The sequence below is a fragment of the Ambystoma mexicanum genome, chromosome 2q (assembly GCF_040938575.1).
Source record: "Ambystoma mexicanum isolate Mex_15411 chromosome 2q, UKY_AmexF1_1, whole genome shotgun sequence".
NCBI classification, from domain to species: Eukaryota; Metazoa; Chordata; class Amphibia; order Caudata; family Ambystomatidae; genus Ambystoma; species Ambystoma mexicanum.
In genome coordinates this window covers 746,628,569-746,650,960 of record NC_090924.1, presented here as the reverse complement: position 1 = coordinate 746,650,960, position 22,392 = coordinate 746,628,569, and the positions used below count along the sequence as shown (strand labels likewise).

Sequence of the window (22,392 nt, the reverse complement as noted above, 5' to 3'; positions counted from 1 at the left end):
GAATATCTGTTTGAGTACCTCTGTGCTGGGTTGGCCACTTGTTCTTCTATTGGTCTTCTCTGCTGAAAATGTCTGAGGCAATTTTCCATTCCTGAAACGTGTTGGCTTACCAGCTAAACAACCCTCTGTATGCATGTTAAGATTGATTTCTCAAATTTGGCCTGGTGGACAGATTTTAGAAGGTCATACTCAAACAGAGAGCTAAGAGGTTAGCTAACACCAAGTCAGGGAAAAGCTTGGAGAGCAGTCAAGGCTATTCAAAGGAACATGGGGTCATGGGCCCTAAAGGAGTCCACAACATGTAAATCACAATTACATGTAGACAGGAATGTAATACACAATTACATGTAGACGGAATGTACACATTTATTTTAGGATTTCTACATTATGATAATGTTCATGATGACATATTATGACACATTTAGTACACTAAAGCATAATGGATCATACCAAATAAGCAAAAAGTTAAATTGTCTCATGAAATTAAATTTGCAGTATGCTAGGTAAACTCCTCCAGGTTCCCCAGAGGTAGCTACTGCCTACTGGGTGTTGCCCGACACCGAAGAGCTGGTTTTAGCTCCTGCTCATTGAATCCTAATTTCGAGCCCTGCATCATAAAATATTGCCTACCAAAATGGCTCACCCCTTTCTCCACATCGGCCCATCCAGCCTAACTGGTTTAGGTGTAATAAAATCCACTGAACATTTACCAAACTCATTGATCCCCATAAACACTTCCATTTAAGTGTGGTGCAAACACATTTCTAAATGCAGTCAAAGCAGTGTCATTATGTGGTATGCATCAACATTTTCTTTGCAAGTTTATAACAGAGTATTGGCCAACCATACCCGTGTCAAAAGGCGAAAACCCAGTACCAAATGCAGGAAATCCACCAAATGCAGAAAGAAACTGTCCTCCAGCTCTGTTGCGGTTTGCACGCTGACCTCTCCTGTTCCCAAAGAAATCATCAAATGGGTCCTCTATAAACAGAAAAATATATTACACAAATGACAATTTTAGAGGCCGTCTTAAAGCTAGTAACTTCACATTCCTACCTCTAGACAAGACATGAAATTGTAGATTTCAATGTAACCATATACTATTGTGGGCAAGGTATTGGAGTTGAGGAGTGGAGGGCATGGCTGGGGACCAAAACTTTTGATTTTTAAAGAAAATCATCTTCTCAAAAAAACTAGCACAATCCATTTGTCCTACTTTGACACCCACATAAAACACGTTACAGACAAACTCATGTGCTGTTCAACAACTGACAAAACAGTTATGAATTACCACTTACAGCATTTTTATCAGTAATCACTAGCTTAGATGGTATACATTGAATTTAGATGCAGGTGATCAATTGGGGCTGCGTAAGTATTAGGTTTGAATCCATGAAGTCCTTTACCACACATGCACGTCATTGCAAAACGTTCAATTCTGTCACATTACTACACAGACAAACATTTTAAAAAGTTAGACTCATTTCAATAATTAAACACAAGATCAGATTATTTGTGACCTTAATAAAGAGTAGACACATTCTAGTGATGCAGGATCAATTACACCATCTTTCCCTTAGAATTCTACCGCCTCAATCTTTAAGCAAGCTGAGGATGGAGGCAGCTATTCAGACCATCAGTCCACAAAAACATGTTCTCACGTAAGCGGACACCAGGTCTGGCCTCTCAGTGTGTGCCCGCAGGGGAAGGGTATGAGAGCAAGAGCGTGAGAAAGACCTACATTTAAACATCTACCTCACCTGGAGGCCCCATCAACACTGCTAATCAAGGCTCCAGTATAGGCTCTGGATTGATGGTTGAAGTGTAGAACATGCACACATTCCTATGTCCCCATACGAATGAAGAGATTTTCAGAACCAACTTTTGATGGGTTCTGAGAAGCAAGGCTAAAGGTGCAAACAGTTTCACAGTCAAGTCTTAACTTAAAACTATCTACCATGCCACGACAAACGGGGTGGAACCAGGGTCATGAGAGCTCTTCAGTCCTCTTGAGGCTGGGGAATGGTAGTCTACCGCCTCCTTAGCTGAACAGCCCCAGTTGGTCCTTCGTCTGAATATTTAGAGAAACCTGCTTAATAAAATAACCTATCTGTAACAGACCGAATAAATAAAAAAGTAGGCGGGTACCTCATAAGCATTGTTTTAAAGTAGAGATTTAAAGCCCTGTGAAACTACTCAAAGTTATGAAATAAACATCAGCCATTTACAGGGTATATTCCTATGGTTAACTGGGTTTTATCCCAAGTGGCATGTAACCCATTGTGGGTGCCACTAAACTATAGTTGTACATACGTATTATATTGATTTTACTTACCAGTAGGGTGTTGAAGTTTATGCTTGCTTATGTTTAATAAACCGTAATTTTTTTCACTTATTAGTGTGGTCCAGCGCTGGCGGGTGAGAACTATATGGGATACATTACTCACCGTAATCATATTTCTGATGCTTGTATCTGCTAAGATTCACATGCTGTGCATAGGCCGATATTGAGTAGAAGCTGCAGAGTATTACAGTTGTTTTCAAAACTCAAAAAGGGACGTTGACAGGCGTGCCAGTAATACTATCCCTAGTGTGACGGCCACTGTACCCATTATCCCTCACGCGTCTAGGTCCCTCAGATGAACAAGTTACTAACCAACTGGTAACGTTCTTTCGATTGGATGTTCCTCCAACTTATTCCTCATCTTAGATGTATTCCATCCGGCTTTAGCTGCTTCGGAAAAAAAATTCGGCAGAAAGCGCCATGCGTTTATGTCGTCGAGTCGATGGTCCCTCGAAGGACTCAGTCGAGGCTGACGTCATCGGGTGTATAAGTAGCACACGCGGCGTCCGTTGGCCTCAGTTCTGTTTTCCCCCCTTCATTATTGATTTTTCACTGTGTAGATTGTGCCGGCAGACAGGTATTCGCCTTGCGAGAGTTGAAGTGGCAATAACCCGGAAAAATCTACAAAGGGTTAGGTTGGGAGGGCGATGAGGAATCCGTTGGAGGAACATCCAATCCAAAGAACGTTACCAGTGGGTAAGTAACTTGTTCTTCATGTGGATTGTGTCCTCCAACGTAAAAACTCATCTTAGATAGACTCCCAAAGCAGTAGGGACAATTTCGCTGGAGGCGGGGTTAGATTTTTCAATACCCTTAGATGGCTGAATATAGTACTGCTTTACCAAAATTCATCTCCTTAGACTGGGAAGCACCCAGGCTATAGAATTTTGAAAAAGTATGCAGCGAAGACCAAGTTGCTGCTTCACAAATGGACTTTATAGGAACACCTCTTTGTAGGGCTGTCGAAGAGGCAATGCCTCTGGTAGAATGAGCCCTTAGACCCTCTGGTGGGTCTTTTTGTGCCAATCTGTAGCATTCTGAAATGCAAAGCACAATCCTTTGTGATATTGTTTGCTTTGTCACCGATTGACCCAAATTCTTTCCTGTGTAGCCAATAAACAGTTGATTGTCCACTCTAAGCTTGGAAAGCCTAGAGATGTAAAAGCTTAAAGCTCTTTCTGGATCCAACCTGTGTAATCTTTTCTCCGACTTACTAGGATGAGGGGGAGGATAGAATGCGGGTAAACATTTTCTGCCTTAAATTAAAATCAGAGACCACTTTAGGTAAAAATGAGGGTTTAACCCTCAACACAACTCTGTCCTTATGGAACACAGTATAGAGTGGCCCAGAAGACAGTGCCTGCAATTCAATCACTCTTCTTGCAGATGTTAAAGCAACTAGAAAAGCAGTTTTCCATGTCAGTAATCTTAATGGATAAGTGTGCAAAGGCTCAAAAGGAGCACACATTAAGAATTTTAGGACCAGATTGAGATCCCAAATTGGCACTTGAAATGGGTAAGGAGGAAACACATTAGTGAGTCCTTTTAAGAATTGCACTACCAAAGGAATTGTGAAATAGGAGCATTCCTCCGACGAGCGCTTGAAGATGGAAAGCGCCGCAAGATAACCTTTAATGGTTCCAACATTTAGCCCTCTATGTGCTAGGGACATGAGGAAGGACAGTAGTTCCGGAATAGAACATAGAAAAGGATCGACATTTTCTCTGCACCAGTTGCAAAACATTTTCCAACTCAACGGTAGAGACTTTGTTGCTGGCCTTCTTGCTGAAAGCAACACCTCCATTACGTCAACTGGAAGGTTCCAATCCTTGTATCTCAGCCTTTCAGATACCAAGCGTGAAGGTTGAGCGTTTTGACTTCTGGATGGAGAACCAGACCCTCCATTTGTGAGAGAAGGTTCTCTCTGAGGAAGACGTACTGGGGGACAGATGGACCTGTCTAGAAGGTCCGGTTACCACGTTCTCCTGGCCCAATCCGGGGCAGTTGGAATCATGTGGCTTCCGAAGCGTCTGTCTCCTGATGACCTGAGGAATGACAGGAATCGGAGGGAACGCGTACACTAGTGGGAAATTCCACTCCATCATGAACGCGTCTCCCAGGGCTCCTCTCGTGACAAATTCCCTTGAGCACGGTTGATGCCGGTCGCAAATATGTCCACTTGAGGGCTTCCCCAAAGTGCAAAGATCTCTTGAATGACTTCCTGAGCCAGTTCCCATTCGTGGGACACCGTGCTCTGCCTGCTCACAGCATCTGCCGTCATATTCTCCTCCCCGGCCAGATGAACTGCCGTTAGAGATTCCTTCTTTAATTGCCCAATAACAGAGCTGCATTGCCTCTCTGCACATAGGTAGTGACCCTACACCACCTCTTTTGTTTAGGTAATGCATGGCCACTGTGTTGTCCGTCATTATCAGGACATTCTTTCCCCTGACAGACGGCAGGAAAGCTTTCAGCGCTAGTCTGATTGCTCACAGCTCTAAAAGGTTGATGTGTAGTTTGGACTCCGATGGAGACCAACGACCGCTGATTGTCAGATCGTTGGCATGGGCTCCCCACCCCATGAGTGAGGCGTCAGTCACTACTGTGATCTCCGGCCATGGTTGCCAAAAAAGTTCTTTCAGGATATTCTCTGAACAAGTCCACCATAGAAGGTCTTGTCGAACCCTGTTCGGAATCTGGTGAAGATCCGTCATTATACCAGAGAACTAGGACCATTGAGTCTTTAGAGCCCATTGAAGGGATCTCATCCTCAGACGTGCCTTCGGCACAAGGAAGACGCAGGATGCCATGAGGCTGAATAACCTTGAGAAGTCATAGGTCTGAAGATTTTGGGCATTTTGGAATTTAAAAACAATCTGAAGAATGTCTTGAGCCCTCGACCTGGGAGGTGAGCTCTTTCCCAGGGATGTGTCTAATACAGCTCCTATATATTGGAGCCGTTGAGGTGGTGTCATTTGTGACTTCTTGAAATTGGGATAGAAGCCCAGCCTGTGGAGTAAGTGGCAGGTGACTTTCAGGTGATCCAGTGCTTGTGCGGCAGAACGTGCTCTCATCAACCAATCGTGCAGGTAGGGGTAGATGTGAATCCCCCCTCTCCTGAGGTGCGCTGCCACCACTACCATCAGTTTGGTGAAGACCCTCGGGCGGAGGTCAATCCGAATGGCAGGACTCGAAACTGATCGTGTGAGTCGCCAACTACAAACCTCGGGTATTTTCTGCGCTTTAGATGAATCATCACATGAAAATAAGCATCCTGGAGGTCCAATGACACCAACCAATCCTGGAGTTGAAGGGTTTGAAGGATCTGAGAAAGGGTAACCATCTTGAACTTGTCCTTCCTGGGGATCTTGTTCAAGTTTCTTAAGTCCAGGATGGGTCTCAGTCCTCCGTCCTTTTTTGGGATAAAAAAAATACTGGGAGTACCATCCCTTGTTCCTCTCCGCTGCAGGTACTGGTTCTATAGCACCTTTCTCCAGCAGGGTTAGAACTTCCTGCTGTAGGAGCTGGTCTGAAAACTTCAAAGGGTGTCTCCTTGGTGGATTTTTTTGAGGTTGTGTTATAAAAGGAAGGCAGTAACCTTGGGCTATTATTTCTAGAGCCCAAACATCTGAAGAAATGGCTCGCCATTCTTGCAGATGTTGCGACAGCCTGCCTCCTACAGGTGTCTTGTGATGCAAGTCCTCAAAGTGGTTTTGTGGCGGTTGCTGCAGCCGCTGACGGCAGAGGCGCTGTAGCTGGAGCTGGCTTTGCACGTTTTCCTCGTCCACCGCGAGTGGCCTTTCTCTGGCCCCTTTGACTGGCCTTTCTCTGGCCCCTTTGACTGCCCATTCCTCTCGCCTTTCCATATGAGAAGTAGTAACGATAGGATTGTCCCCTCCAAGATTGACCTGGCGCACGAAAAGGCTGAGGTTGCCCAATAGCAGCTACCAAAGACTTGCCAGCTGCTTTTGAGGTCTGGAACCTCTCAAGGCTCTCATCAGCTTTGCTGCCAAAAAGGTGAGACTGGTCAAAGGACATGTTCAGGAGATGGTTCTGCACGTCTGGTGCGAAGCCCGACTTCCGTAACACAAATCTGCACATTACCGTGCTAGTGCCCATGGACCTGCTCACTATCTACAGTGTCAATCCAGAATCAAGGGATTTCTGCATAGCCTCCTCCCATCTCCAACGATGGCTAGGAGCCCTTCCTTTTCGTCTCCTTTTGGTATGTGCTCCGCCGCCATTACAATGCACTCCCACAGAGTGTACGAAAACATTGCCAAGGCACATGTGGAGTTGGCTGAATTAAACACCATACTCCCTGCTGAAAATACCTTCCGTGCCCAGCCATCCACGCGCCTATCGTCCTTGTCGGGAGGGATAGAAGGGTACGCCAGTTTGTTAGAAGATGTGGCTGCCTGTATGACCAAACTCTCGGGAGTGGGATGTTTAGACAGATAGCCGGGTTCGCTACTGGCAGGGCGGTATTTTGAAGTGAGAGACTTATTCACTGGCAGAATAGAATCCAGAGTCTCCCAGTTTTTGGCCAGCCTATTTCGCAAGGCTACGTGTAAAGGTAGTATTGGGTCTTCAGTAGGACCATGATCCAATATGTCTATTAGATCATCTTGGATGAAATGGGCTGGAGGTCTGGCCCATCCTAAATATTCTATCACCTTTGTCATTAGCTGACGGTATGATGGACTGGCATGTTCTCCTGGTTCTGGCCTACCAAAGTCATTCTCGGGAGATGTATCAATACCACTTGCATTGTGTAGTGATTCGACCAAATCCCTCATCCTGCTTTCCTCTGAAATCAGACATTCTGGGACATTTGGGGTGCCATATTCCAGCCCAAAGGATACATTCTCCTCATCAGATTTCTCCTGTTCCTCAAAAATTGAAGTCCGGGACTTAAACTCCTTCCTAGGAAGAGGCTTGAAAACCTTTTCTGCGAGAGGTAGAGGAGGAGTATTAATGGGTCCTGAAGGCACTACAGGTCTTGTAGCCTTCTCTTTCCCTTTTTCTGGCTGATTCGGCCGAACAGGAGCTTTCGGCACCGAGGGCTTTGTGGTCGACGTCAATAAAGGAGTTGATAGTGTCGACGTAATACCCGACGTCGACGGCACCGGCTTCGAGGGCGTCAAAGCGCTCTTCGAAGACTTGCCCTTCGAGGTGTGTTCGGTCTCGGACGGCGTCAGTGACCTCGAGCGGTCGACTCTACTTGTTTTTCTCGCTCAGCGTCCCAGGTTCTCTATCCTTTCTCTTTCGATCACCCGGGCTCGAGGGCGCGCGAGTGTCGGAGCGATGATGCTCCCAGCCGAGTTCCGAGGAAGGCGCGGACCAAGGCTTCTCTTTCTCAAACTCCTCCAACATTTTGACCCTGAATGCTTCCCATTCTTCGGATGACTAATGTTTAGTGGGAAATCTCATCCTTTTTGGGGATTCGTCCCGAGAACGAAGTGAAGGGGGATCTGTGGCGTCGTTTCTTTGATTTTTTCATCGAAGACGACGAGAGATGGGAATCGCTTCAGGACCTGGACCGATGCCTTTCGCGTCGAGGAGATGCCTCCTCACTGGACATCAACTCGACGCCAGAGGCTTTGCGGTCGGATTTACGACTGTTAGGGCGAATTCTCATTCTATGGCTAATTTCTCTTAACTATATAGTCCCCCAGCAGCTTTGCTGGATTTGAAGGGTTTGTTTTTTCCTCCTGCTAAGAGACTCTTTCTCCCACTCTTAGGCATATTTGCTATGTGTGTTCTAGGCTATTTTTTGTGTTTAATGTCTATGGGGTTTATCTCACCTCCATAGGAACCATCTTTATCCATATGTGTTAGACAGCACCCTCCGAGCAGTGATCCCCAAACAGACTCCATCCCTGGGACTGACTACTGTCTCCCAGGAATGTAAAGTCCCAATTGACTTTACTAGTCAATCTTTATGAACAAAACCAGTACAACCCATCTTACTATGGAGGTACTGACAAGGGTTAATGTTTCCCTTCTGTTCATTTTCGAGAAGGTACCGTACAGTCCCTCTCTCAAAAGTTTCTGGCTGGTGGCAGTGGTTACTACCAAAAATATTCAACCGCAAATATTTTCCTATGGGATTGTCCCATTGTTCGAGGCTACCACATTTACTGACAGCCTCTAACAAACCGCCGGTTTATTTTTACGTTAACTTTACTCCGGTAGGTTTTATTTGCCAGAACTTTTATATAAATTCTTTCTCGTGTCTTTCTCTAAACTCCTAACCCAGGTCGGGGATCCTTTGTTCGTCCTTTTGGCGGGCTCCTGCCAAGAAGCCCTCCTTTCGGCGCCACTGAGTCTGGGGTGGATCCATTGTGTGGGAGGGGGAGTAGGGCCCCTGGACAGGGTTGCCTCAGCAACCCATGTCACACTCTGCCCTGATATGCTGGAGGGTCTCCCGCCAGGATGACCACTCCACTGTGAGACGAACAGGTTGCGCAGCACTGCTTGGCCGACCCTGGACTCCTCCCTGGAGTCCCGATCGACGCAATAGAATCTTGTGAAGGTGTGCGTCGACCTCCACGTAGCATCCCTGCAGATGTCCAGCAGGGGCACACCAGACAGGAATGCCGTGGTAGCAGCGATCGCTCTGGTCGAATGGGCTCTCGGACGGCCGGGCAGCGGTCGGTTTGCCAACCGGTGACAGTGCATGATGCAGCCGGAGAGACATCTGGAAATGGAAGCCTTCAAGAGGGCCTTCCTTTGAATCACAGGTCCAAAGTTCACAACAGTTGTGATGTCTTCCGAAAACTCTTTGTGCGGTCCACGAAGAAGTTCAGCACTCTAGCTACATCTAGCGAGTACAAAGTCCTCTCGGCCGGTGACGAAGGCGACGGGAAGAAAACTGGTAACACCAAGGGCTCATTGAGGTGGAAGTCCGATCGCACCTTGGGCATGAAGGAGGGGTGCGTCCTCAGCACCACCCTCGTCTCGTGAAAAGTCAAGTATGGAGGCTTGCAGGATAGGGCCTGGATCCCTCCCACTCGTCGTGCAGAGGTGATGGCCACAAGAAATGCTGTTTTCCACGACAGGAACTTCAACGGCGCCGAATGCAGAGGCTCAAATGGCGGCCCCATGAGCCTGGTCAGCACCAAGTTGAGCTCCCACGCTGAAGCCTTCACCGGCGGGAATGAACGGAACATTCATAAACTCCTTCACTAGGCGATGAGACCACAGAGATGATCGTTCCGTATTTCTGGTGCAACAGCAGGTACGACAACACTTGAGGGGCCGTAATTCGCAGAGGGTTAATCTTCTGTGCACGGCACCAGACAGAGAACCTCTTCCATTTGTGTCCATAGCACTTGAGAGTTGAGGACGCCCTGCCTCTGCAAGTACCTCCTTGCAGTCTGCCGGGATATCATACCCTCCAAACGCTAGTGCCGCAGGAGCCAGGCCTGCAAGTTGAGCGACCCCGGGTCGTGATGGAGGATGGCGCCTCTTCTCTGGAGAGAAGATCTGCGTCTGTCGGTAGTTTGACTGAGGGGGGAACGCTGACAAGTCCAGAAGGTCCGGGAACCAGATCGGTCTCGGCCACGCCAGTGCAACGAGGATCATCCTGCACTGGGACCTCTTGAGCTAGTTGACGAGTCGCGGCAGCAACGGAGGGAACGCATACAGGAACAGGCCGTCCCAGGGGAACGAGAAAGCATTGCCCATGCTCCTCGGCTGGGGAAACCTGCTGGCGAACCTCTGGCACTTTGAGTTCGCCGCCGTCGCGAACAGGTCCATCTGGAGTTTGCCCCATCGTCGGAAAAGCCAATCCACTTGGTCCTGACGCAGTTCCCACTCGTGGCACGAGCGCAGCTCCCTACTGAGCGAGTCGGCGATGGTGTTCTTTATCCCTGCTAGGTGGAAGGGCACCAGAAACATCTCCTGGGCAACGGCCCAATGCCACAGATCCTGGGCATCCCTGGATAGGGCCGGGGACCTGGTTCCTCCCTGCTTCCGGATGTAGAACATCGTGGTGGTGTTGTCGGTGAAGATCCTCAGCACTTTGCCCTTAAGGGATGGGAGAAACGACCTGAGGGCCCAGAACACTGCTCAGAGCTCCAGGATGTTGATGTGGAGTGACCTCTCCTCCGGGAGCCAAAGGCCTCTCACGTGAAGATCTCCGGTGTGCGCTCCCCATCCTTCCAGGGAGGCATCCGTCATCGCCGTCTCCTGGTGTGCTGGGGTTTGAAAGTCCGTTCCGGCCGCGAGATGCACGTGGGTGTCCCACCACCGAATAGCTTGGCGGCAGACCCCGTTGAGCGGGATCTTGTCTTCGAAGCTGCCCGCCGCTTGCATCCAACGGGCGTCGAGGAATTCCTGTAGAGGTCGCATCCGCAGCCTGCATAGTCGCACCATGTAGATGCGAGAGGACATCATACAGAGAAGGGACTTGATGGACCTCACCCTGGCCACGTCCGTGGCCAGCAGGCGCTGCACCTTGCCCAGGATGGGCTTCGTCCTTTCCTCCGACTGAGAAGCCAACCCCGCCACTGTATCGAGCTTGGGTCTCAGAAACAGTGCGACCGGTGACGGAACCACGTGGGATTTTGGGACGTTGGAGAATCCCAGATCCGTGAGCAGTTTGACGGTCTTCGTTGTGTGCGCCGACGGCGAGCTCCCTTGTCCTTGCTCGGATGAGCCGTGTTAGGGAGAATTCTCTGTAAAGGCTAATTTCCCAAACCTAGTGAGTCCCCCAGCAGCTTTGCTGGATTTTTGGGGTTTATTTTTTTTCTCCTGCTAAGATCGAGACTCTTTTCCTCCCACTCTTAGACATGATTTGAGGTGTTCCTTTGACTTTGTATGTGTTCTATGGGGTCCTTTACCCCATAGGGTTTCATGTGTTTTTTTGTGTGGGTTACACAGCACCCCCCGTGCAGTAACCCAGGGGTGTCGTAGCGACCCTCAAACAGACTCCATACCCTGGGACTGACTACTGTCTCCCAGGGCATGTAAAGTCACCATTGGCTTTACTAGTCTAACTGTGAACAGAACCAGTACAAATCATCATATTGTGGACGTACTGGTCGGGGCAATTCGATTGCCTCGGGGTCTGTTATTCGAGGGGGCACTGTCCAGTACCCCCCCGACCGAGTTTTGGCTGGTGGCCGTGGATACTACTTTTTATATTCGACCGCAAATATATCCCTATAGGAATTTCCCATTGTTCGAGGCTACCACTTTTTAAAATAGCCTCGAACATATCGCCGGTTTATTAAATTAATATAAATTCACTAGTTGGTATTTTTTGCCAAAACTTGGTTCCAAACTGGCGTTTGTGTTCGCTTCTGTGACTCCAACCCAAGTCGAGCCCTTGGTTCCACTTTTTGGCGGGCTTCTCCACAGAAGCCTCCAAAAGTGGCGCCTCTCTGTCTGGGTACCACAGGGGGTGTGGGAGGGGTTTAGGCACCCTGGACTGAGTGGCCTCGGCAACTCAAGTCGCACTCTTGTGTGATTGGCCCAAGTGGGGAGCCGCCCGGCTCACCACTTAGCATGTTTGAGTGACAGCTAGGCTGAATGAATGGGGGTTTTCTGCATAAAAGCAAGGCTTTGGGGACTGGAACTTCAGAGGTCGCCACAGGACCTAAAGAATCCGAGGAGGGAGAAGCCAAGCCGACCTGCAACGACGACACCACCGGTGGAGCCCTGCTGAACCGTCTCACCACTTTCCCCGACGACAGAGGAGATCTCCAGTCCGGAGAGTCTTCTTCCTTTGACTGGTGGGGATAACCAGTTTGCCCGTCTTTTCGCCTTCCTGGACCATCTCGTGGCCGCCTTGCCTGTGCCAAGCACCCCAGCAACCGGAACACCACGGTTTACCACTACTGCGAAGAAAAGGGTAGTACCTTGTAACCAGAAAACACTGCGGCTGGTTTCTTCCCTGGCGGTGCAGCGACCTTCATCTTTCCTCCACGTCGAGACCTCCTCTTCCTCTGGACGAAACACTGACTTGCACCCGCTGCCAGGAACAACTGCCCCTGCTGGAGCGTTCTTCCCATTTCAGGTACTGTGTCCCGCCTGGCTTCCCTTGCGACAGATCGTTCGGGGTGACAGTAAAGCCTCGACTTTCTAACCTGGGTTAGCCTGGGGCCTATTAACTAACTTTTCCTGACTTGATGTCAATCTTTTATGAACTATCTACAAAGACTCTTTGGGCATAACCCCACTGTGTGATCCTGGACACATTTTGCTTGATCTCTCCAAGAGTGGGCCTGGCATTTGAACTCCCTTGCTCTCCAGTAGACTTTGCATAACCTGCCTCACTGTGGTTCTTTGAAAAGTATTGAAATTGTGTGTTTTCATAACTTTGCCTTTTCCCTCCCTTTTTCTATAACTTATTAGAGTGCCATCTTAGGTTAAGCGCTCACCTCTGTCTGAAAATAAGTGGTGTTTCTCACTAAGACTTGACTAATAAGTAATCAGGGTTGTATATATATATATATATATAATAGTGACTGTGTGTTGAATTTACTTACCTCTTTTTGTGCTAGTGTAATTTACAAGTGTGTCTTTAAATAAATAATTATATACATTTACACCAAAGCTCTGGTCAGTGTTTGCTTGTGCTACTGTATCTCTGTACCTATTGTGTATACTCTATATACTGCCTTACTCATCTTGAGAGAAGTCTGACTGCTCAGCCACAGCTACCAGGTAAATCTGGGTGGTACAGACTGCTATCAATTGGGTTTACTGCCAACCACCTGTAGTCCTAAATCTTTTGCAGTGGTCCCTAAGGGAACTGCACAGGTTTCTGCCTAACAAGCCTATCATCCAGGTAGGGATAAACGTGGATCCCCTGCAGGCGCAGCCGCCACTGGTGCTAGGCACTTAGTAAATACCCTGGGCACCGACTTCAATCCGAATGGCAGGGCCTTGAATTGGTAGTGCCGTCCTTGGACTAAGAATCTGAGAAACATTCGGTGTCCTTTTAGAATGGGGATGTGGAAGTAAGCATCCTCCAAGTCCAGAGACGATAGGAAGTCGCCTTCCTCCAGCTGTCCCAGCACGTACATCCGGAACTTCTGGGCCTGGATGTATTTAACAGGCGCAGGTCCAGGATGGGGCGCCAACCGCTTGTGTTCTTTCTGATGAGGAAGTATCTTGAGTATACTCCGGAGCCCCAGAGCCTCTTTAGGGACGAGCTTGATGGCACCTTTCTTGAGTATCGCCTTTCTAACAGCAGTTGAGGGATGCGATTTTCCTTCCAAGCCAGGGCATCCAGCACCCAACAATCGGTGGAGATGGACTCCCACACGCTGACGAACTTCGCCAGCCGGCCTCCCACCGGGGTGCTCAGGTGGGGGCCCGACACTACGGCCGGTTCAGTCCTGCTTGGAGGTGGCCTTGCCGCCCTGGCCTCCCTGGCGACGAGATCCTCCCGACTTGCCGCGCCCTCTGTAGGCCTCTTACGACGAGGAACGGGCTGCCTGGCGGTACGTAGAGGAACCACCGCCGAATTTTTAGAGGCACCTTGCTTGCCTCTGGAGTTCCGAAAGGGCGGCTGTCGTTGCTGCAAAACTCCCAAGGCCCGAGTCGACTCAGTGTCGGCCTTGATGGCCTGAAGTAACTCATCCACTCCTTTTCCAAACAGGTTGTTCCCATCGAAGGGCATGTCCAAAACTCTGCCCAACTGGCGGAACCCGGTGTCAGCGATGTCCGTGGCCACCATTATGGCGTGGTCCGAAGCCACCTCACCTTCCTGCAGGATCTCCAAGGCTCTGCTCTTTTGTCGTCCGGTAGGAAGTCAAGCAGGGGAGCGATCTTGTACCACAACTCCCTGTGGTAGCGGGCCACAATCACTAGGGCGTTGGCCGCCTTAATTGTCGTCGCCGCAGACGAGATGACTAGTCGTCCCATGGCATCCAGTTTCTTTCACTTGCCGACAGGTAGGGAGGTTGAAGTTGAAGTCGTCGCCCCCGCCGCTTTCTTCTTAGCCACCACCGAGACGACTGAATCCGGGGTCGGCTGTGCCCTAAGGCACAAAGGGGCGGAGTCGGGAACCCAGTACTTCTCGTACCGTTCCCTCTTGGCAGGTGTCGTGGACTGGTTCTTCAGGAGAGCAAGTCCCTCACCCCAGATGTCATCAAGCAATGGCACAGCGAGGACTGCCTTCCTCTTGGCCTCGCACCGTTGATATAGGAAGCCTGCCTTCCTTCTGTTCTTCTGGGCAGAGCTGGAAAAGCTCGGATGCCCTGGCAATCATGGCGTGGAAGGAGCCAATTTCGTCGGGCGGGGAGACCCGAGGGGGTGGTGATGGAATGCCCATCCCGTCGTCACCACCGTCGTCATCCGTCCCCGTCATGGCCGTATCTGTTCCAGTGTCCTCCCTATGATCAGGGGAAGGAGATGAAGGCTGAGCTGGCTGCGAGGGCTGGAAGGGCAGAGGGGATGAACTCTCCTCTGCTTGTTTGGAGGGCTTCCCGACAGGCCGGTTTCTGCTGGGTCGTCCGTTGGGGGTAGAGGCAACCTCGTCCTTATCTCCGTGCATAAGGTTTGGATTACCAACAAAATGGCCGCCGAGTTGCCTTGAGGCTCGGGCACTGGTTGCGACGGGCACAATGGTTGCTCCTCCTGCACGGGAGCCTCGTCGGTGCCACCGTCGCTCTTCATCTGCCTCCTCGGGATTCCTCCCGTGGGACCGGACCTCCTCAAACCTCTTGTTGAGGCCCTTCACAACTTCAACCAGCTAACCAGCTCCTCCTCAGAGGCTGTGTCCGTGTCGGTAATGGCCACTGAACCCCCCTCCTCCCCTCTTTTCCCACCGGGGTCTTCACGGGGGTCTTATCGATGGGCTGAAAAGAGGATTCCCTCCGCGGTGGCAGGAAAACTCGGGGCACCGAGGTCGCCTCCACAGGCTTCGCCAGGGCCACCGAACTCCCTCGATAGAGGCCTTAGCCGGGTGAATCAAGGCCTTCACCACCTTGGGCGTGGTTGAGGCCTTCACCTTGAAGGGGTTGGGTGGTCACCGCCTCAATACCCCTCGGCTGACTCCTTCGAGATCGACCGGGACTTCTCCAGAAGCTTACCCGGGTTCTCGGATTTTCTCTTCCGAGCCAGAGCGCTGGGTCATGGTTGATGGCGTCGGTGAAAGTGCGCCCTGTCTGGCAGCCAAGGAGCCCGACCCTTCGGCGCTACCGGTGCCCGCGGTACATTGCCTTCTGTTGGGCCCCCGTCGCCGGCGCGCCCTCAAAGGACTTAGAAGACCGCTCTGACCTCTTCTTCTCACCTGCTGGGCTCTTTCCTTCCAGCCAGTTGGTGAGGGCATACGCCGATCCTTCATGGTCCGTTCCGACATTCTTGCAAAATGCAGTCCTTCTCCACGTGCGCCTTGTCTTCGTGAAGGCACAGACATCTCGAATGGTCATCCTTCTTGAAAGAATTCTGTAATCCGCATCCAGGGCAGTTCCTGAACAGCTTGGATCCGGGCATCGAGCTTCCCTTGTCCTGGGCCATGTCCACAGGGTAGGCCTCAGATCTTCTGGAATCCTCCCAGAAGCATAACTCGACGAAAACTTTGCCCTTGAGGGGCGTGGAAAATTCCGAAACGGGTCCCTGTTGATCGGAAATAGAAACGGTGGAGCTGGAGGCTCGATTGACCGAAGAAATGAGATTAAACACTTTGGGAAAAAAAAAAAAAAAAAAAAAAAATCGCAAAACACAGTAAAAGGGGCTTAAGGAGAGGGCAGTCATTGGCTGGGGGCAGTATGACCCAGAGATCAGTGATTGGTTACTACTAAGAAAGACAGTTCAGAAACGAAACGGATACTGATTTTTCTTTACCGAGGATTCCCAACCTGACGACAGGGAATATTCATGAGCATGTGAATCCATGCCAGACCCCATGCTGGAGAAATATATATATATTCCTTTTAATACAAAGCTTTGGTCAGTGTTTCCTTCTGCCATAGTATTAGAGCCCTATTGTGTAAACCCTGAATACTGCTCATCTCCCTCTTGAGATAGGTCTGACTGCTTAGCCACAGCTACCAACTAAATCTTTGTGGTACAGACTGATACCAAAGGGGATTTATTGCTCATACCTGTAGTCTTAACCTTCTGTAGTGCTCCCTAAGGGAACTGCACAGGATTCTGCCTAACAACGACCTACCTGTGGTTTTCCCCTCCTCTCTCGCAAGGCCTTCCCCGTCATCGCCTGATACTTCGTACAGGCCTCCATGTCGTGGCCTTCTCTCCGAGGCACCACAAACACTCTCGGTGCAGGTATGTGATCAACATTTTTGTACTACACGACTTGCACTTCTGGAAACCCCGATCTAGGGGTCGTGGTCAGCGTCCATGACGAGGACATATTCGTTATATTTAGTTATTCCCATAGAACTCTATGCACAGAGCCCTCTGTCGAAATTCTTTTCTGAAGCAGCTAAAGCTAGATGGAATACATCTAAGATGAGGAATCAGTTGGAGGACACAATTCACTCGAATGTTATTTTTCTGACATGAGGTAGCATGAGGTGTAGTGCGAGTACAGTTGTATCCAAGCAGATACATATCAGACAAGCTCATAGGCATCCATGCGCCTTCTCTCAGAGCAGAGGAAGAGTGGGTCGCATGTGAATTTAAGCAGATACAAGCATCAGAAATAAGATTATGGTGAGTAATGTATCCCTTCTGAGGCTTGTGGAATCGGCTTAGATCACAAGCTGTGCATAGATTAGCGAGCAGTGGAAGGAGGAGGTGGTGGGATGCGAGAAGGTTCATGAGTGAATAAATGTCTTAGAACCGCGTGTCCCACTTATGTATATGTCTTGGAATGAGTGTCAATGCAGTAGTCCCGAGTGAATGTACAGCGCATCATGTATCTGCCTTGCAAATACTGTCTAAGGGTACATTTGCAATGAAAGCCAGAGTGGCTCCTGTGCCTCTAGTGGAGTGAGCCCTGGGCGTAAAAGGCAGTGTTTTCTCTTATAGGGAATAGCACACCTATTATCCACCTAGAGATGGCAATCTTAGAAATGCAGTCGCCTTCTCTGCCTGGCGCTATGGAGACAAACAATTGATCTGCCTTTCTTAGCAGTCTGGTCTACGTAGTAGAGGAACGCTCTCCTCACATCTAGTGTGTGTAGCTTTACCTCAGCTGAGCTGTTGGGTTCCGGGAAGAAAGCCGGTAGCTCAATTGACTGGTTTACATGAAATTTGGAGAAGAATTTAGGGGAGAACCTAGGTGAGCACGTAAAACCAGATGTGTGCGTACAACAAAGAAAGGATCCTGCACGGACAATGCTTGAATTTCACTAACTCTTCTTATGGAAGTGATAGCCACTAAGAAGGCAGTTTTATAAGTCAGGTGTTTCAGACCAGACTTGTGCATAGGCTCGAAAGGGGGTCCCATGAGCTTAGCGAGTACCACATTGAGTTCCCAACCTAGTGGCGGGTTAGAAATTGGAGGGTGGGGTCTCTTTATTCCTTCCATAAATGCCTTGATGACCGGTACTTTCCACCATGAGACGGTATGAGAGGTCGTGTAGGCTGACAAATCCGCCAGGTGGACCTTTCGGGATTTGAATACTAACCCTGCATTCAGCAAATGGAGCATATAAATTAGAATGTGGGATGGAGTATATTCTATGGGGTTGATGTTTAGACTGGCACCAAATTACGAATGTTCTCCATTTGTCAAAGTAACAGTGCCTAGTGTTTGGTTTTTTTAATTCTTTCAAGATATACATGCATCTCTGCGGCAGGTTGAGATGGCCGAACTCTGACTTCAGGAGTCATGATGGAGTGCGGCTGCATGTACACTGTTAGTCCCTCGTGCTGGGTGAGTAGGTTGTAGTGGCATGGGAGCTGAATGGGATCGCACATCGCCAGTTTGCACAGATGTGGATACCATGGTTGTGTTGTCACATAGGAGCAACTAGGATAAGCGTTGTCTATTCTTTCTGTATCTTGTTCACCACCTGCCTCATGAGAGGTGTTGGAGGTTGGGGGGAGGGGGGAGGGGGGGGGGGGGGGGGGGGGGGAGTATAAGCATATTTCCCTGACCAGTTCATCCATAGGGCGTTCCCCTTGGAGCCTGGCTGGGGGAACTTGGACGCGAAGTATGGGAATTGGCTGTTGGAGACTAAGTCTATAGTGGGGAAACCCCATTAAAAGAAAACGTGTTCTACGACTCCTTGGTGTAGACGCCACTCGTGTTCCTCTGGTAGGGGATATCTGCTCAATGAATCTACTAGAGAGTGGAGTTCCCCTGGACCATGTGACAACAGGAAAATCTTCCGTTTGAGTGTCCATTTCCAAATTTTCTGCGCAGGTTTGGATAGATTTGGAAAACGTGTACCCCCCCCCCTGTTTGTTGATATAAAACATTGCAGTAGTGCCGTTAGGATCTGCACAGATAGGTTTGCTAAATGGGGCTCGAATGCCTGAAGGGCATTGAATACTGCCAGAAGTTCCAGCAGATTGATGTGGTTCTGAGCTACAGTGAGAGACCACAGACCCTGAGGTGTGTGGAAAAGGTAGTGAGTCCACCCCACTAGACCAGTCAGGCATCCGTCGTGACAATTGCCTGTACCTCTGGATCGTAGAAGGGTTACCCTTTCGTTAGATTTTCCCTTGTCCAACAGCGAAGATTTTGTACAAGTGTTGGCAAAACGACCACTGATCACTTGCCTGAGACCACTGTTTCGCCAACCACTCCTGCAAGGGAAGCATGCGCAGAAACGCGTAGGAACCAGGTAAATGCAAGATGCCATCATGCCTATTAAACGCATAGCTCTGCGCACCGTTATCTGGCGGCCGGCCTGATAATGTGGTATTTGCATTAACAAATTTTGTACTCTTTCCTCTGATGGAAAGACCAACCCCTCTTCTGTGTTTAGGACAGCTCCTAGGAACTGTTTTGAAGTGCTTGGCACTAGGCTTGACTTTTTCTCGTTGATGGTGAAGCCCAACTGAAAGCAAAGGTTGATTGTTCTTTGAATGTTTCATCTGCAAATATGGGGGGGGTTCCCCTGTAATGAGCCAGTCGTCCAGTTAAGGGTACACTGGGATTGCCTCCCTGCGCGAGTGTGCTGCCACTACTGCCAGTACCTTTGTGACTACCCTTGGAGCAGAGGCTATTCCAAAAGGTAGCACCTTAAATTGGTAGTGCTTGTTCGCCATCTTGAAACGCAAGAATCTTCTGTGCGCTGGGAACCTTGAAATATGAAACTAGGCATCTTTCAAAAACCAATGTTGCTATGTAATCCCCTTTACTAGAGGGATTACCTCTTATAGCGTAGTCATGCAGACTTTTTGTGGCTTGACATACTTGTTTGCAGGGCGCAAATCTAATACTGAGCGCATTGTTAGATCTTTCTTTGGCACAAGGAAATAAGTTGAATAAATACCCCTGTTTACCTGGTTGCCCGGGACGACTTCAATGGCGTCCTTTAATAGAAGTGTTGCCATCTCTTCGAGGAGTATACACTGATGTTCTTCTGAGTGGGTCTTCTGTCATCGTGGGGGATCGTGGGGACATTGGAGAAGTTCTATACAGTATCCGCCTGCTACTGTGGACAGCACCCATATGTCTGAGGTGATTTCCTCCCATGTGTGGGTGAAGCTGGAAATGTGTCCTACTGGAGAAGCATGGGAGGGCACCTAAAGCGTAATGTCACTGCTTTGGAGGTGGTGTGCCACCTCGAGCAGGGCCTCTTCCCTGACCACAACCCCTGCGTTGTCCTCTAGGATATCCCTGGGAGGATTGGCCTTGATCATTTCCCCAGGAGGAACCTTGGCCCTGATCGAAATTGGATCCTCATTGAGTTTTGGTCTTCAAAATGGTGAAAATTGCCATTACCCCTCTGCACGGAAGATTTGTTAAGTTGACCCAAAGATTTAAGAGTGTCATACTCGTCCTTTGCAGTCTTAAGGGCGTCTTCTACGGCCTTACCGAAGAGCACATTTGGTTCTACAGGCATGTTTATTAAAGGCATGGTCTAGTAAAACATTTTATTTAAAAAATAGGCAACAAAAAAAAATACTAGCATTCTCTTTTTTAAAACTTCCTATGTAAAATTTTGAGCTATTCAAACTCAAAATTCGCAAAAGCAAGCACATGGGCGCATCCATTTTGTGAAATGGATGCCCTCCTGTGCTGGCTTTTGCGGCACTAATGAAGGAAAAGCCAGCCAGCTGTAGTAAAAAAAAAAGCTACCGCTGGGTGGCTTTCCCTTCATTAGTGCTGTACACGGAGGACGGGGACCGGAGACCAGAGCAGGAAAGCTGCAGCTGAATCTCGGTAAGTGCCATTTATTTAAAAAAAAAAAGCACTAGCTGCAGTTTTTCTACGTTTTCAGGGCTGGAGGAGCCCAGAAAACCTAGAAATAAAACCGCAGCTTTAAAAACGTTGTATTTATGTTTGCGGTCGCTTTTGAAGTGACCGCAAACATAAATACAACGTTATTGTGTTGGAAAACGCCGCGGTTTTTCTTTCCAAGTTTCTCAGGCTCTTCCGGCTCAGAAAGCCCCAAAGGGAAAGCAGATTCAGGCAGAAACAACGCAGCATTGCGGAAAACAACCGCTACTAGACCATGCCTTTAAGGTGGCCTGCATCTCTGGTCTGAATCCTGACTGGCACAGCCATGCATGCCTCTTAATAAGAGTCCCCTGCGCAATGACTACCGGCATTGTCCGCCGCATCAAAGTTGGTCTTAAGACAGTTAGAGACCACCTTCCCCTCTGCAGCCACTTGTGCGAGCTGGGACTTTAGTGGCTCTGGGGCAGAAGTAAAGCCGACATTTCTTCCTACTTGTGGCAGTTGTAACTGGGCAAAAGTGTTACATTGTTCCCTATTCTTGTTTGATAAGCCGCAGAGAAGGCGACTTTCCTACCCATGGTGTAGATCTTCTTGCTCTCCTTGTCGGGAGGAGCCTCAGAGGAAGCAAGGGGTGTGCCCGCCCTTTTTCTAGTTGTAGTCACAACTAAAGAGTCTGGCTTCAGCTGCCCTCTCATATATAATGCGTCTGAAGGTGCGGGTCTGAATAATTACTATACACAAGGCAAGGGTTTACTGCCCGTGTGAGGTTAGGTGCTTCTAAAGATGGTTGTATTCTGCGCTGCACTGACTTCAGTAGCGGGATGAACTGTGTCGTCTTGTCCCCACAGGATTTGTTCTGCAAAGTCTTTATCCTCCTGGGTGTCAATCTGAAAGTGCTTGGCCACCTTGGCTAGCACCTCATTAAGGAGGGGTTGATTATCAATAGGAAAATCGACAAATAGAGTGCCTTGGTTAAGAGGGGAGTCTATAGAGTACATATCGGCTTCCGGGTCAGCCTTTTGGTTCTCGTCATTCCCATAATAAGGGTCTGCTGTATACTCATCAATGTAACTGAGGGTCAGCTGCCTCTACAAAGGAGAGATGATCTTGGTCTGATTCGGGGTCAGAACATTTGAACGAGACCTCTTAGAAGGGGCTTTGAGTAGGTAAGGCAGAGGCTTGAGAACCAGATGGAGCTGTAGTGGGAGGAGTGGAGTTGAAGCTCTGAAGGTAATCGGGGTTCTTTTCAAAAGAATTGACCATAAAGGTCATTCTTCTCATTACTCTATCAATGTCTTGTGAAGACCATTCCTTGGAATTTTGGATTACCACAGATTGAGGAGGAAGTCATAAATCCTCATCTGGGGGAGGTACTACTTTAGGCCAAGATTCTCTAGGCTTCTCCTTCTGAGGGTTTTTCTTTAAGAGGGTTTTTGTCCCTATGAGGAGTTGGAAGTATTCTTGTGATGTCCCCCCCCCCTCCCACCCGGGGCCCAGAGGGATGTTTGACTCCTTGGGGCCTGCCACCTTATCTGCCGCCGAGCGTCGAATTTCGGACGTGGGTAGGGCCAAGGCCTTGTCCGCGTACGATTGACCTTAGGGAGTTTTTCGAGCAACACCCTTGCCGTCTTTCAACGGTTGGGCCCTGTCATGTGGCGATCTCGAGCAAGATTGCCTAGGAGGACCGGGACTCAGCTGACCTTTCCCTGGGTGTCGAACGTTGTCAATCACTCGACCCATATGTCGAGTCTTGACCTGGGCT

The 22,392-nt window shown here is 49.2% G+C and overlaps 1 protein-coding gene across 4 annotated transcripts in view; it reads right to left on the bottom strand.

Moving 5' to 3' along the window:
* Positions 1–22,392, bottom strand: part of DNAJB6 (DnaJ heat shock protein family (Hsp40) member B6) — a 739,852-nt gene that overhangs the window by 443,977 nt on the left and 273,483 nt on the right. For all 4 annotated transcript variants that reach the window (XM_069647974.1, XM_069647976.1, XM_069647975.1 and 1 more), the window contains exon 6: positions 850–981. In XM_069647974.1, coding sequence (XP_069504075.1) covers positions 850–981 — 132 coding nt within the window. The remainder of the gene's footprint in view (positions 1–849; positions 982–22,392) is intronic.